This window comes from Carassius auratus, chromosome 31 (assembly GCF_003368295.1).
Source record: "Carassius auratus strain Wakin chromosome 31, ASM336829v1, whole genome shotgun sequence".
NCBI lineage: Eukaryota > Metazoa > Chordata > Actinopteri > Cypriniformes > Cyprinidae > Carassius > Carassius auratus.
Window position 1 is genome coordinate 13075676 of NC_039273.1, and position 16548 is coordinate 13092223.

At 36.4% G+C, this 16548-nt stretch overlaps 1 protein-coding gene across 5 annotated transcripts in view; it reads right to left on the reverse strand.

The window, feature by feature from the left end:
- The window catches only part of LOC113050578 (protein Shroom2), a 58754-nt gene that overhangs the window by 38250 nt on the left and 3956 nt on the right, over nucleotides 1-16548 (reverse strand). For all 5 annotated transcript variants that reach the window (XM_026213684.1, XM_026213674.1, XM_026213676.1 and 2 more), the window contains one exon: nucleotides 1657-1805. In XM_026213684.1, coding sequence (XP_026069469.1) covers nucleotides 1657-1805 — 149 coding nt within the window. The remainder of the gene's footprint in view (nucleotides 1-1656; nucleotides 1806-16548) is intronic.

Below are 16548 nucleotides of genomic sequence, written 5' to 3' on the forward strand. Positions count from 1 at the left end.
CACATCCACAATGCAGTTTAATCTTAGTGTTTTTCCCTGGCACATTCATCATCATTACTTCTGCCGGTGTGCTGTGGAAAACTTAATGCATGCGCTCGAGCTCTTATTTGGCTATGTAGGCAATTAAAGGCTCATTAGCATGATTGAAATGGTTTATTACTAAATGTGTGATTAGTCGACTTATGCTGTTAATGACTAACTACTTGTTAACCAGAAAAATCTTTAGTCGAGGGCAGCCCTAGAATATGCACTATTTGATGTTTCAATTAGTTTAGTAATATGCCATGTTACTGGAACAAAAAAAAAAACTACTTGTTCACTGACTACAAATGTGACTGAAACCCTTAACTCTCACTTTCCACAGACTGTACCATATTATAAATACTGTATTTAGAAATGATAACCAATTAAATTTTTCATACAAATTCAATGATGTTATAAAAACGTGTTTTTCATGTAATGAAAATTACACATTTAAAATTCTAGGTCAATAATCAATTAATTTATGACAAAAAAAAAAATATATATATATATAGATAGATTTTTTAGTAATACTTAAGCATTTACTTTTAGTATACAGCTGAAATGAAAAATTAAAATGAAACATTTTTATTTTAGCTTTCTATTCCTCAACCTCACAGTGTTTGCTTATAAGTGCTAGAAAGCGATCTGGCAGAACTGGACCATCAAGCATTCAACGGCTCCCTAAGCTTCATATGAACTAGTGATGCAAACAACACCAATCCCCAAAGGCTACACTCACTCACTACCTATTTATTCATTGGTGTTTCTACCTAACAGGGCAATGAAATATTGATGGGAACACAAAGAATCCTGCTCAAAATATTCAATCCATCTTTTAACATGTAACAAAAACAACAACAATAAGCAACCACATATGTCTTTCCACTGACATGAGGAAATGTCAAAGACCCTGTTTACGCCTGCCATTAACATCCGTTTTTGACATCTGAATGGAATGCCAGTGTAAGCAGGGTCCAAAATGTTTTGCTAGCTAGATCCTTCCATTAGCTGCGTTTACAAGGACTCTACTAATTCAATCGTAATAGGACTAAAAGATCAATCAGAATTAAAAAAAAAAGTCACATGTAAATGCGTCATTCGGACTGAATTGACCAGTTCAGACTAACATTTTATCGAAATGTAAGGGGTGGTTTATTCCTTTTGTAATCTGAGCGAGAGAACATGTAAACACTTGAATGGTTTCAAAACCGAAACTGGAAAGAACTGTGCATGCGCAGTGACGTAGAAATAGTGTAATGATGTATGACCCGCGCAGCGATCTGTTCTTCCTGGCGAATAAAGTTTCATAAATAAGCATCCCGTCATAATAAAACTCCCCTTTCACTCAGCATTTGTGAAGTGGTGCAGGACAACATTCCACCAGAGTCCTTGTTTAAGACTCTCATCAACAAACGACGATATACGCTTGTATATCAACGTGCAAGAACACACTGACATACAGAGTGATGCATGCATGATGATGTCACAAAATCAGAGAACCTCCCCTTAAAACCTATACAGTCTCTGATTCATGTTAGGTGAAAGTAGCTTGACCACTTAAGATCAGATTCCACAGATAGGTCTTAATCTCAGGTGTAAATCGGCCCAAAAGTGAGGTTGCGTATCAATTACCTTTTCACTATCAGGCTGAGAGTCTTGTGGGAGCTTTTGATTAGGCAGATGGCCTCTTGTCTGTAGCCGTTGAGAGAAATATTGTTGACGTTGACAAGTTCATCTCCAGCCTGCAGTTTTGCAGTCGCGGCCTTGCTGCCCCCTTCCACCTGTGAAATAGACAATACACTCAATCTCAAGCAAATCTCTCAGTTTTACGACCATACATAACCTACAGATGAACTGACCTGTACCAATAGCTCTGCCTTAGTTTGTTTAGTTTCAGTCTCTCAACAATAACAATAATTGTCGGTTCTTTCTTTTCTCTAGACTGAGTGTGCAATATTATTTGGGATTGGGATATTTTGAGAATATTTTGTTGAGCGCGTTTTTGTGCTGGCCTATTGTGGTTTTCCTATATTTTTATATATTACAACTCAATTCAATAAAAACATCTGATTCATTCAGAAACTAAGCAAGTGACTGTCTTCATGAGTGAATGAATCATTCACTCAAATGAGGTTAAAAAATACAAATACATTCGCACAGCTTTGTGTTGCAATCGCTCTTCTCATTCTTTTTTTATTGTAAACTATTTTTATTGGCATTCTAACTGCATTCTACAGTCAATGCATGGACTCTCAAGGCCTGTTTTGTTTGGTTTTTGCAACATGAGTGACATCTCACACATCATTAAAACAACAATGCACACCTCTCCTAAAAACTACTATGGTACATAAACTGAATTACTGACTACGAAAGAAACATCTGATTTTATCATGTGCAAAAGGAAATGTGGAGAATCAGTCCTAAAGATCTGATCTGAAAAACAAGTGTGAGCAAAGTCTTAGAGCATTTACTAAAGAACTGCACACAGTACAATGCCAAATACATTATTTGTTGTGTTCTACCCTTAAATGACCAAATCAGAAAGGCAATTCATAAGCTTTCCACATCAACACTTTACTTCCAGAGCCGAGCTAGAAGTGAGTGAATCATAAATATTCTGTCATAAAGAGCAGATTTCAGGGAACATGTAGCCAAATAGGGGGTTTGGTCTAAACTAAAGTAAATTCCTGACATGATATGTAATACTGCTCAATCTTCCAGAAAGCCAGTTATCTAAGCCTTTCCCCCAAAGTTCTTCATTATGTATGTCTATAATAACTCATTAAACATGATTCTTTATAAGTGAGTGAGTGAGTGAAGTGAAGTGAATTCATATTTATCATAACATGTTGCTATTAGTACCATACCATAACATTTTTAGAAGGTTAAATTTAAGCTCAAATAGACAACAAACCTTGAGTTATTATTCTTGCTTGCTTTATCACCAGCTGTGTTAAGATTCAAGCACAAATCGGTCCTGTAATAAACTTATCTTACTGCTTATACATGCTCAGTCAAGAATGCACAAATGTGCCCATTTTAGTTATTCCTTTGTTGCATGCGGTCTTCCCTGCATTTATTATTTTAACAGCAGCAGGACTCTGTCATAGCCCCCTCAGAGTTTATATAAAAAATGGAAAACTAAGGATTCTGAAATAAGAAGTACTTAGAGTAACGTTAATGTTAATGTTAGACAGGCACGCCAGTGGGTGCCCCTTGGCATGCCGCACGATACCGAGAGAATAAATGACTTAGAACAATGGAAATGTTCACTAGAGGTATCGCAGTGGTGTCAAAAGTACTGGCATTCATTACTCAAGTAGAAGTATAGATACTAGGTTTTAAAAAGACTTTTGTAGAAGTTGAAGTATCAACTCAAGCTTTTTACTCAAGTAAAAGTGTAAAAGTACTGGTTTAAAAAACTACTTAAAGTATAAAAGTAAAAGTAATGTAAGGAAAAAAATGCTATTAAGAACAAAAGCTTGGGCCGTGCCACAGGGGCCTATTGTGCACTACCCCACCTCCTAAAAAAACATTTTTCTAAAGGCCATAATACTATAATGTTATATTAAAATGTTCATGTTGAAAAGTTTGGGATGCACTAGGCTACCTGTTTCAGCCACATATATGCCCATTAAAAATTAACTCATTTTAGTACAATGCAAATACATTAAAGAGCTAGAGATATGATGACTAGTTGCCAGTAAGTATTGTTATGGTGCAAAAAGTCAAACTTCAGAGGCATGTCATCAATAACCTTGAATGGAATGTAAATGTACATCCAAGCTTAGCTGCAGGACTCTGTGAGGGCAATGGACAAGAACATTGGTGCAGGCTAAGAAACAATTACTCTTGTGTGGTTGACTATTCACAATAAACATTATAGTGCTGTCAAAATGAATGATTAATCTAAGTGATTAATCAAAAACTAAAAATGAAAAATAACTCATGATCCTGATACCTTCTTGACTGATAGCTCCTTGTATTCGGTACATCTGCTATGTCCATTGTTCGTGGGGGTAACGAGTTACAAAGTTGATATAGAGCTTCACAGTCCCACCCACAGCCCGAGAGAGCTCTGGTGCCGGAAGTAATTTTCCCATTCATTTCTCCCATTCACTTTCGGAAAAATCCGTATCTAAAGAGTTTTAGAGCATGTGTGAGGATAACCAGCTACGGCTGAACTCATAAGCATATAACATATCATTTCAAGTGAAAAAATTAAGACAAAATCCAAAAAAAGTCAAAGGTACAAGACTGTGTACCGCTCAGTTGTCAACACATGTCGTTGCCATTACACAAATGTTCAGTAAATGCACAAAAAGGTATGTCTAGGCTAAATATTGTTTTGACAGTGGCATTATAAAATGCTTGATATGACTCATTTCATATGGAGGCTACAGTAGCCTAGCTAAAGTGGACGATAATGCTAACTAAAGTTACCAACCTCCCTGCCAAACTGTCAATGGCAGCCAAGGAGATCATGATTGCACTGATAAGTCTACCGTGCAAAAACGCAACACAGGTTTTTATTTTATTTTATTTTTTTTATTAATGATCTTCAGTCTTCACGGACCTTCGAGGGGTTTAACCAGACGGTTATACGAGCTCCACCAATCAGATGCATCACTGTGGGATTGTGGGATTGTTCAGGATTGTGGGTAATGAAGTACTTAGCCAAGACATCGCGAATAAAAGGCATTTAGATCAAAACAAGGTTAGCGCCCTATGATCTTTTTACGTTTATATGAGCATATACTGTCGCTTAGTACAGCCGTAGCTGGTTTTAAGTCTACCATGTATGGTTACATTTTAACGGCTTATACCCCAAATGTCAAAGCAGAAATTGCATTGAATTTTTAGTTCCGGCACCAGCTGTGGGTGGGACTGTGATGCTCTATAGACTAGATATCACAACATTGTCATTTGTGTCATCAATCGCAAACGATAATTTATTAAAACGTCTCACTACCCAACTACCTACAGTAGCTTAATTTGTGGAGGACGAAGAGAAAGCACCCATTTGGCAAATGAGCCAGTAGTGAGAAATAAATAATAACTTTTAAGTAGGGTCCAGTGCCTTTTCGATACTTTTAAAATGGTACTGGCGCCTCAACGTGCCTGAACCGATACTTTAAAAAAAAGAACTACAAAAAAAAATATGGATAACATTAAAGAACATTACAAATATTTAAAATAAATCCATAGCTTTCACCTTGGATGCTCTCATTTCTCAAGTTGTGCTTCCCTTAATCTAAGGCTAATAAATGTATTTCACAATCTGGGTCATTATTTAATACAAAACCACACATAATGTTTCTGCTGTATCTCTGTCACTCACTCTGATATTTAGTTAAGATGAGTGCTGTCTGTCACTGTCTTTTATCAGTTCTGTGAATGACTGTATGCTCATTCTTTATAAAGTAGCAACAATCTCGTTTTTAAAATACAGTACTGTGCAAAAGTCTTACGGAAAAGAAAGAATAGTGTTTTCACCCCAAAAAAAGGGTTTTAAGCCAGTTATTTATATCTTTTGCTACAATGTGTCAACAGGACAGTAGTTTGCCATTAATTTTAATAATAATCTAGTGCAGTAATCAAGCAGTTTGACAATGGAAAATGAATGTTTGGAAATGTAAACTGATATTTTATACTGACACTCTACAGCAAAATATATAAATAACTGGCCGAACACCATTCTTTTAAGTGAAAATACTGCCTAAGACTTTTGCACAGCAGTGTATGTATAAAGTACGTATGATTAAATTAAGTATATTTAAATAAGTGTAAGGAAACTTTACAGTAGATGAGAAACCGACTGATCGTGACCTTTTGTAAACTGTATTTATGACAAAGAACTTCACAGATACAGATATTCTAACAATCTATCGGTAAACACACACCTTGTGTCCTCTGTCTCTGTTTGAGCTCGTGCTGCTCCACCGCGGTCCGCGGATTGAAGAGCGCGCTGAAAGACGGGAGGAGACCGGACTGACGCCGGTTTCATTTGAAATTTAAGCGGACTGACTCTGAGGCGATCGGATACTACTGGTTCCAACCTACTTTTAAGAAATATATTTTTTGATAAACGAACCCAAAACTGTCTATGCAGTGTGATGTGATTTGTGTCATGTGCAGATGTGATGGATCGCGTATGGACCAATAGGGTGTCGGAATGGTATATGTGTATCTCATCCAACCACAATCAAATTCACTCCATCCTGATGGCGCGATTTATCTGGATAGGTTTTTTTTCTTTCTCTCTCTCTGAACGATAACAATCCGGAATGAAATAGCAGTAACGAAGCTATTTTTTAAAATGTAAGGAGTAGAAAGTACAGATACTTGCGTGAAAATGTAAGGAGTAGAAGTAAAAAGTCGGCTGAAAAATAATTACTCAAGTAAAGTATAGATACCCCAAATTTCTACTTAAGTACAGTAACGAAGTATTTGTACTTCGTTACTTGACACCTCTGGGTATCAGACCCACACAAGCATAGCAAACACAGTCAGAGTATCAGGGAAACGCGTGGAAGTGCCCTTTAAAAGGAATGTGAGGTAAAGGCAGAGGTAAGACTGAAAAAAGTTTCTTCTCTGTATCATGCATATTAGGGGTGTCACGATTCTCTAAATCCTCGATTCGATTGTATTTTCGATTCTAAGCTCATGGTTCGATTCGATTCTTGATTTTTACATTTATTCTTTTTAAAGCACAGATTGTCATTTTTCAAACTAGACTTTTATGCAATATAATATCTGACCTTTGTTTGCAATGTACCACACTACATTGTCAAATTTAAAACTTTTATTAACAACATAATGTAACAATAACTTATATCTTTAGTCAATTGAAAACTTAAAATCAACTGCCATCCAGTTTCTCTTTTGTAAGTGCAGTCTTCTTCACAAAAGATGACATTCAAGTTCACAACAAAACAAACAAAAACAATAAAAAATGACTAAACTAACCTTCAAATATTACGATGTATCTATTTAAAAGATTAAAGATAAAACACTTGTTAAACACTAGGGCTGCAACTAACGATTATTTTGATAATCGATTAATCTGTCGATTATTTTTACGATTAATCGATTAATCAGTTTATGTACTTATATTTTAGTTTTTTCCATTTTTTCCCCAAGTAAATTATTAATAAAGGGTCTTTATCATTCAGCAAATATTTTTAAGAGATTTTAACCATTTTGCATTGTCATATCCTCATCAAAAATATACCTGGAGTTGTTTTATTATGTTAGTAATCCTTTGTCGAACTCTTCTGCAATCAAAACACTGACCCATACTCTAGCAAAATTCACAAGGAGATTTCAAATATTGTTTTCACCATGGCAGTCCTTAGAGCTCCTAAAGTAGTTTAACATCCCAAACAAAGCTTAAGGAATCTTTGAGAACATATTTTCACGAAGTATAAGGATAAAACAGAATAAAATTGCAGTGCATTGTATTTTATTATTTACTGGGAAAAAGCTTTATAGCTTATGCTGTGAAATTGTAAACAATCCTTCGAAAAAAAAAGTGCCAATGGCATGAAACCTGAATGGAACTCACAATTTAAAGTAAAATCCATCAGAAGGTTGTCCAGAAAAAAAAAAATTGGGACACACACAAAAAACCTGCTGTGTGAAAAAGAGCAGTGAATACTTAGAAAAGAAGTGCATTTTAAATATACTCAAACATTTACCTCTCTCATTCAGTCATAATTAGGCTGCAAGTCTGAATTATGAACTGGTAAACGACAAACTGATCACATAACATGTTTGTAAAGCTTTAAATGTTAACTGTTAAAAAGCAATGTTATCAGCTTTTATGACTAAACATTTGCAAACAACCTTGTAACGTTACTGGAGAATCTGCACAAATAAAATTCTTAGGGGCCGTACACATATCGCACCTAAAAACGCGTGGAAAACGCTAGTCGCGCCGCTTTCTCCTTCTTTCCAAAGCGCTCGGGCAGAAGCGCCCCTGAGGCGTCTGCCTTTGCTAAGCAACCATGACGAGCTCTCTCCATGACGTGCCCTCTCCATGAAGACCCGGAAATTTCAGCAAATGATAAATGGATGCGGTGTGGATGCGCCTTGGAAAAACGGGCGCATCGCACCGCGTGCGTGTCGCGACCGCGTCGCTTCCATTATGAGAGTGCATACTGCGCGCCTACATAGGAAATAACGAACATGAGCACGCAAAAGACACGATATGTGAACGGCCCCTTAAACAGTTCAGTAGTGCAGAGTTTACAGGTTACTCTTCATTTTAAAGGCTCAAAGTAAAGTACTCCCACTTCCCGCTGAATGCTGCAGAGACGCTGTTCGGGAAGCACGTGACATAAAACGAGGCCAGCTATTGGCTATTTGCTACTTCACCTGCTGTACTGGCTGAGTAAAACCTCCGGTGGCTCATTACTGCCACACTTTGGTCACCGCAGATTTGAAATATGCACGAAATGAGCCGCTTATGGCAAATAAAATTTATTTAGCGACGAATTGATTACTAAATTAGTTGACAACTATTTTAATAATCGATTTTAATCGATTAAATCGATTCGTTGTTTCAGCTCTATTAAACACTATATATATATAAAGATACTATATATATATATGTATATATGTATGTGTGTGTGTGTGTGTATCATTACAGTCTGTAAAATATGTGTATCTCTTATAACAAGACTGCAATCACTAGTAATCAGAAGAATTCCAGTTAATCAAGTATCTACAAAAGATCTACTCTATAAACAATGCATTAAATTACATCAAATACAAAAATAAATTAAACAAGCAAAAGAAATGATTACTCGCATGTATCTGGTCCACTGATGAAGTCATGGGTCAAGTCAAGTGAATTATTAATCATTTTCTAACAGGCGTCGAATACTGACTTTAGGAAAAGGGAATAACCAATGACATTTGAGATAACAACTAAAACAGCAAGCCCCGCCCCACGACTGACAAAAATGAAATTGTTCGCGCGAGGGCTTGTATTGCGCGCAGAGTACGTGTCACGCGCGCGCGAGAATTTGAAATGAGCTCGCGGGCTCCCGTTTCTTCGCATCCGATTCAGTTTTCCTCTCGCGGAAGCCAAAGCGCGCGCGCCAGCATCAGTTGTATGCTCGGTTATTTTTGTCATTGATTTGCCGTCATACAACATGGGGGCGTGGCAGCATCGACGATTCCATTTTTTAATTCGAAGTTTGAGACTGTGACTTAATTTCGATCGATTTCGATTTAAAATCGAAATCGTGACACCCCTAATGCATATGCATGACCTCAAAATGCATCTGCAGAGTCCAAGTTGAGACTCAATCTGAGTTCATGACTATGAAAATATGGTCTTGGACTCAGACGTGTACGGTTTCAAGTACTACAACACTGACTACCAAATTCACACGTCACTTACATGGTACTTCAAGGTTTGTCAAAGAACACAATAGTATTATAGTACAAAAAAATCAGGGTATAAATCTATTGGATTCACTGTTTGTGCATTCAAAAGTCATTTTACTATTTAGAAATATTTCAATTAACAATTCTATTAAATTGGATTTCGATTAGATTTAAAAGACAATTTTATTCAATTTCATTAACAATTTTATTTTGTAACATTACAACACATTTATAAAATACATCCCACTCTTTCTTAGACAAGAATTAAAAAAGAGAAACTAATGTATATGAATCAGCATGACTTGATCAATGGATATTGATATTTATCACAAATTCACAATATTCATTTCATATCATTAATAGGTAAGGCGATGCATTCCACAAGTTTGTTGGACCTCAAGAATAAAACGTAAGCAAATGAATATATAATAATTAATTTACAACATTGTTTCTATTGAATGTCAAAAGACCCTTTCACACTTCGATTCTGGCAAATACAAGGGTAATGTGTCCAGGCAATTGTTCCAGGGTCATTAGATTTTTCCCTTTCACACTGCCAGGGATTACCCAGAATATGTGCGTGCTTTCACACACAACCAGTAAAGGTCCCGTAACGACACGTGACATCAGTGTGTGACGTGTAATGTACGAGTCGAAAACATTAGGCACGTTAACTTTCACTGAAGCTAGCGAACAATCTCAGCGTCAGCGCGGAAAGTGAGGAACTAACTGATCTCTGCTTCATTACAGTTTGCATATATTTTTTCATCGCGAACGTTGATCTTCCTTGAAAACACCTGGTAAAAGAGTCGCGCGATAACATGCGTCATCACTATGACACCGCATTCGATCTGGTTTTTGTTCACACATCGCTCATTCCGGAACTGAACCCGGCAATGTTACTAGGTCCCCGACCCGGGATGAGTCCCAGAATCAATCCAGGGACATGTTTGCTTTCACACAGAAGGCGACCTGGCAATGTTCTGTCAATTTGCCGGGTCCCACGTGCAGTGTGAAAGGGGCTAAAGAAAGTGCTGCACAACAGTATATACTGTTAACATTAAAACATGGATGAAAATATCTTGCTTGTATGGTATTCCTTGAGAAGTACACTTTCCAACACAACAGTAAAATATTTTTCATAATTTCTTCAAGTTAAACCAACCTTTTATTTTGGTGGAGTGTTGTGCAGACCTCATATAGAGAGACAGCAGGCTGAAAATGCATCACTCATTCATACAGAGACACAGAAAACTTTAGCAACATCTAGATGTAGGCTAAATACAGAAAATTATATATAGAAAGTTTACCAATGTTGTGGATCATTTTTTCCCCCCTATAAATATTTTCTTGCAAAAAATGATTGTCCATCCCTACACTGGAAGTGCATGTGTCCATGCAATATCATGGCTTTTTTCAAAATATATCATAACCTTAGTATCAACTTGGAGTAATTTTTTAATGCCATGGTAATGGCACCATGGATCACTTTGTCATGGGCTAATGGCATCACTACGGCTTCAACAACCAGGTTGTATTTTTCTAATGAATTTTTCAAAAGCTTGAAATGTTCCATGACCTTGCAGTCTCAGCATGGGGTCTGGAGCATGGGGTGGGGTGGGGTGAGGGATGGATGTGGCTGAGAAGAATGTGTGAGTTCTGCTGAATGGTGTCCTTTGCTCTACGCTGACAGAGCACTGAGCTTTTCAGCTACTTAACAGCCTATCCTGCTGTGCTCAACACACACGCTCTCTCTCTCTCTCTCTCTCTCTCTCTCTCTCTCTCTCTCTCTCTCTCCCTCTCGCTCGCTCTCTCTCTCTCTCTCTCTCTCTCTCTCTCTCTCTCTCTCTCTCTCTCCCTCTCTCTCTCTCTCTCTTATACACACACACACACACACACACACACACACACACAATACTCCAAGTACAAATGTTCTTCCAAAAGACATCACCTCTCCACAATGGTGCCATTGTCAAATCTTGACAATGAAAGTACATACAATACACACCGGGAGCTATGACAGGACTCTGCCTGCATTGAACAATAATATGACTAAGTTTTTATTTTTTCAGCTGAACTTGATCATAGACTAAAGAATCTGAGTCGACTCCAGCTACAACAAAAGTGCTGAACTGTAAAGATTAAGCTCTTTTGGATGAACACTGTATCCTAGCACAAACAAAAGAACATGAGCTCCTTGTGGCTTAGCATCAGGAATGCATCTAAATTCCTGCCCCTCCAGGCAACTAAATAAAGACTGAAGACTGAAGACTCGAAAAAGAAAAAAAAAAGAAAGAAAAAAAGATAGTTTGCTGCAATTACATTCCATCTATCGAGAGGCCTACATCCACACTCCTAAAGAGCGCTACTGAGTATCTGTGTTTCAGGGGAATGGACAACCAACCCTTGTATGTTGAAAATATCAAGAGTAGGGCTGAAACGATTCCTCAAGTAACTCGAGAAACTCGATTACAAAAAATGATCGAGGCAAATTCCTCTGCCTCGAAGACTCTTTTAAATAGTTTTAAATCTCACGTCAGGTTCTTTTGCGATGATTTTTTTAATGTGACACAACGCGTTTGCGTCACCCACAAAGCAGAATGAGACACGAGCGCTGCTTCCGAAATCGCATACTGCAAAGAGTCAGCAGTGTTTTGATTTGAGGGCACAGGCAAACGTAAAGAGAACGTCGTGGCGTGTGTCGATTGCAAGATAGAGCTGGCATACCACAACAAGGGCCCTATGATTTCCGCGATGCAGAAAACGCAGAGGGAATCACGGAATCCAGTCATAAAAACAGAATTTACAGTTTAATGTGGAATGGCATGGAATTTGCCAAATTTTTAATTAATTAACCAAGGTCATTGCACTTCATCAAATCACAATATGGACTAATATCTGTAAATATAAAGACGGAACAGTCTATTTAAATATGAATCCTGCATGTTCTGTTAATGAATGGAGCAGAAGCGCGTCTTCCTTTATTAACACACTGAAGCACGCGTGACGCTCGCGGTAATTTCAGCGTCTGCTGTCTCACTCAGTAAGGATGTGAACACATGAACAACATCTCCAGAACTGCTCTGACAGTCACTTCATGAGCATTTGACTATTTGATTGGAGTAAAACTAGCGTCACATCACATACAAAGAACTGTAAAGGTATGTCAACCCATCAAAATAAAAGTCCGGTTAAAGACTATTGTTCAGCAGAATGTACATAAGCCTACCACTAAAAAAACAAAAATCAAACATTATTATTTTTTTTTTAAGGTTTAATCACACAATATTTCTTCCATGTTTCATTTTTAATAGTAAATCCCCTTTGTTTACCAAAAAGTTAAGTTAATTTTCAATAATTAAAAGATAAATTAAATTAATGTTTTATGTGTTTAATGTTTAATGTGCATCTCAGAAAATGCTTTATTTAAAACCCCAACTAAATGGAACTTAAATGCACTTAATTCATCTCTCAACATTCTTGTCATTGTTCATAGTGCAAGTACAGACAGAGAAACAATGGGTAATAATTAAATGTTTATTTTTGATGTATGCATTGCATTCTATGCATTTAAAAAATAAAAATATTTTTCTAAATGGCAGCCGCGAGACGGTAATGTTTTGTCTTGGTTCTTGGGTCTAAATAAATGCGACTTATAGTCCAGTGCAACTTATTTGTTTTTTTCCTCATCATGACGTATTTTTGGACTGATGCGCCATACTCAGGTGCGACTTATAGTCCGAAAAATACGGTATATCTTTATCGTTATCTCTATAGTTATCGTGCTTGATGTGAATGGGCCTTGAACTGGAAATCAAAGCAAATTAACTCAGCAGTGACTCCCATTAATTGCATTTCCATTGTCATTTAGCAGACACTTTTATCCAAAGCAACTTACAAATGAGGACAATAGAAGCAATCAAAACCAACAAAGGAGCAATAAGATGTAAGTGCTGTGACAAGCCTTGGTTAGTATAACAGTACGCGTAGCAAGTTTATTTTTATAATAGAATAGGAAAAAAAATAGAAAAACCGTGTTAGAGGGTGTATTTTTTATAATTTTAAATAAATAAATAAAAAGTACACAGAATAGAAAAATAAAGCTAGTCTTAGAGGGTCTTTTTTTAAATAAAAATAAAACAAATAGTAAGAAAAGAAACAGAATAGAGTGCTAGTGTTAGAGGATCAAGTGTAGATGGAAGAGAAGTGATTTTAGCCATTTCTTGAAGATAATATTGCAATAGAGTCTCCATACAACCCCAGACTACTGCATATGTCTGAATAATTTGCAATAAATATTATTATTTTATGCATCCTTGCAGTCAAAAGATTTATAAAGTACTGTTGTTTCTGATTTAATTTTATTAGTCCAAATTGCAAGTTCAAAGTAAGAATTCAAATATTTTTTATCAAATGCTCGGTTCAAGGTTTCAAGAATTTTTAAATGCCTACAGAAAAATTGAAACACACTTCCTGATATAAAGCTGCTAATAAAATGTGCCAATATCTGTTGAATTTTTCTTCAGAGCACAAATGGTTGCTGTCTCCATATCCAAGGATAGCTTACACAAAGCAGTGTGTTCCTTTACACAAACACCATTATTTTCACAGAAGCCTTTGGCAGTTTGGTGCAGTCTAAACAATAGATGCGTGCGCATGTGTGTATTTGCATTGAGCAAGCTTTCAGAAAAGATAAGAGCAAAGGTCTTGAAATACTTCAAAACATGCAAAGTGAGGTTAAATACTCTTTCCTGATACTTCTTCCTCTAAACATGAACAGACATGCACTGTAAAGTTAAAAGTCAAGCTCTTCGGAGACAAAAACTAATGAAAGATGGTCTAAATTTGACTGGATCCTGCCACTCCTCAAGTGAAGTAATTATCATAAAAAGACTACCATTAGCAGACTATCATTAATGGGTTTCAGTGCGTGGGTGAAGGGTTGTTGGCACCAAATTTGCTCTGAACAGGTCAGGGTGTGACAGTCGACTGATGAATCCTGTTATCGATAAATAGATTTACCATTGCTCATTAAATGGCTGCACTTTTAGGGTATCTGTGTGTTGAAATGCATAAAATAAAAAACAACAGAGCTGGTGTGTGAAAGGCTACATTGTACAGGATTATTAGAGAGATTATTGAAAGGAATTAGGGGAATTTTAAATTGTCCCATTTTTCTGTATAAATACCCTGTTTAAATAAAGCTGCTTCCTGAAGCCCTCTTTCAGCTCATGTACAGATGAATAAAGAAACAACTAATGACTTCCACAGAAACACAGTTTGCAGCAATAAAATGTGCAAAAAAAGTCCCATAGATTTACACTGAATGTCAGATCCAAGCCATATCTAGGAACCAGAACATCATAGACTTCTGTATGGAAAACCACCAAGCAACCAGTCCGAAAACTCAGAACTGCATAGCCTGGCAACCCCCCACAACACCCTAGAATCCATCAGCAGAATATACACATAGATATAAAAAGAATCTCTTTGAAAAAAATTATGCATTAAATTAAACTGATCAAAAGTGACAGTACAGATGAAAAAAATTATATTTCAAATAATTCTATTATAATTAGCAGCACAAGTGTTTTGACCTTTGATACCAATAATAATAATACATTTTTAAAAAATCAGAATAAAATCTGCATATTAAAATGATTTCTGAAGGATCATTTGACACTCAAGACTGGAGTAATGGAAATTTAGCTTTCCCATAACAAGAATAAATTGCATTTTAAAATAGATTAAAATAGAAAACAGTTCTTTTAAATTGTAATTATATATCAGAATATTACTGTTTTTACTTTATTTCTGATTTTAAAAAAAATCCAGCCTTGATGAGCAAGACACTTCCTTCAAGAGCAGAAGTAGGTAGTTTATATGATCACATAGCTCAAATCAGACCACATTTCATCCAGGTAATAAATAATAAGTGAAAATGCCTTTGCTAAAAAGTTGTGTATAAAGATGTCACCAAACATGTTACGGTGACCTCACTTATCAAGGTTTTCATCCCTTACTTACAAGATGTCAACGGCAAAGTGACATTGCCCAGGTTTCTTTAATCCAATCTAAATTGATCCCAGATGCTGTATCATGCAAGTCCAACTGGCTTCAGGCTGTCAAAGATAATTCAGTACATTTGGATAATCAAGCAAATCTTCAACATTCCTGTGCTGCTCCTGGCACTGCCAGTTTGCCTCAGGAATCACAGAAAAATGTAGTGAGACAATCCACTGGAATGAGCTAATGAAATCAAAAAATAAACTATTCAATAATTAACCTGCAAACCAACTAAATGCCTTAAATTCAGCCTTTAACTACTGTAGCTGAGGTAAAGTTTCCCTAAATTTAACTCCCTGATTTACATCCTTTTATCTTTTCCTCGTTTGTGGTTTAATATAAATATCAGGGAACAGTCAGCTTCCAAGACAGGCTTCCTGAACACTTGGCATCAAATTATTTTCTCATCAACATAGTATGTCTGTCACTTGATGTATGAGGTTCGGATGAAATCCAGAACACAATAACAGTATGTCTACTTTCACAAAGACCAGTACAACGAGAAACAATTGTTGAACAGATTTGACAAATCTTAGAAATGACCTCAGTTCACAATGTTCATTTCTCGCATTCTATTTAGGACAGCTTAATACTATGCAAGAAATGAATGTTGAAAACAGCAAGCCAACAATTTTTTTTTTTTATATTACCTGTAACCTCTTGTACTATAATACAGGAGATAGACTTTTTCAGTGTATAAAAGTGCTTATGGAAGGAAGCTGAAGCAGTTTATAAATATATGAACTCAATGGTAACACAAACAGTACAGTTTCATTACCATATACTGTGCCAATAAAAGTGCTGTCTTACTGCATATTTTTAAATATGTACTTTTTCATCAAGAGTATACATACCTCTACCACATACCTCTAGCATGCATATTGAGATACAGCCCATGTTTACAACTGGCCTTTGTTCGTGCAGTTTTCATAGATGATCTAAGATTTAGGAAGAACTGAAGGGAAGTGATCCAAACCAAAACGGGATACACTTGGCTCAGAAATTTGATAATACTTAATAAAGGTCATTCAATTGTTTTGTCTGTGGCACTTGTACTAG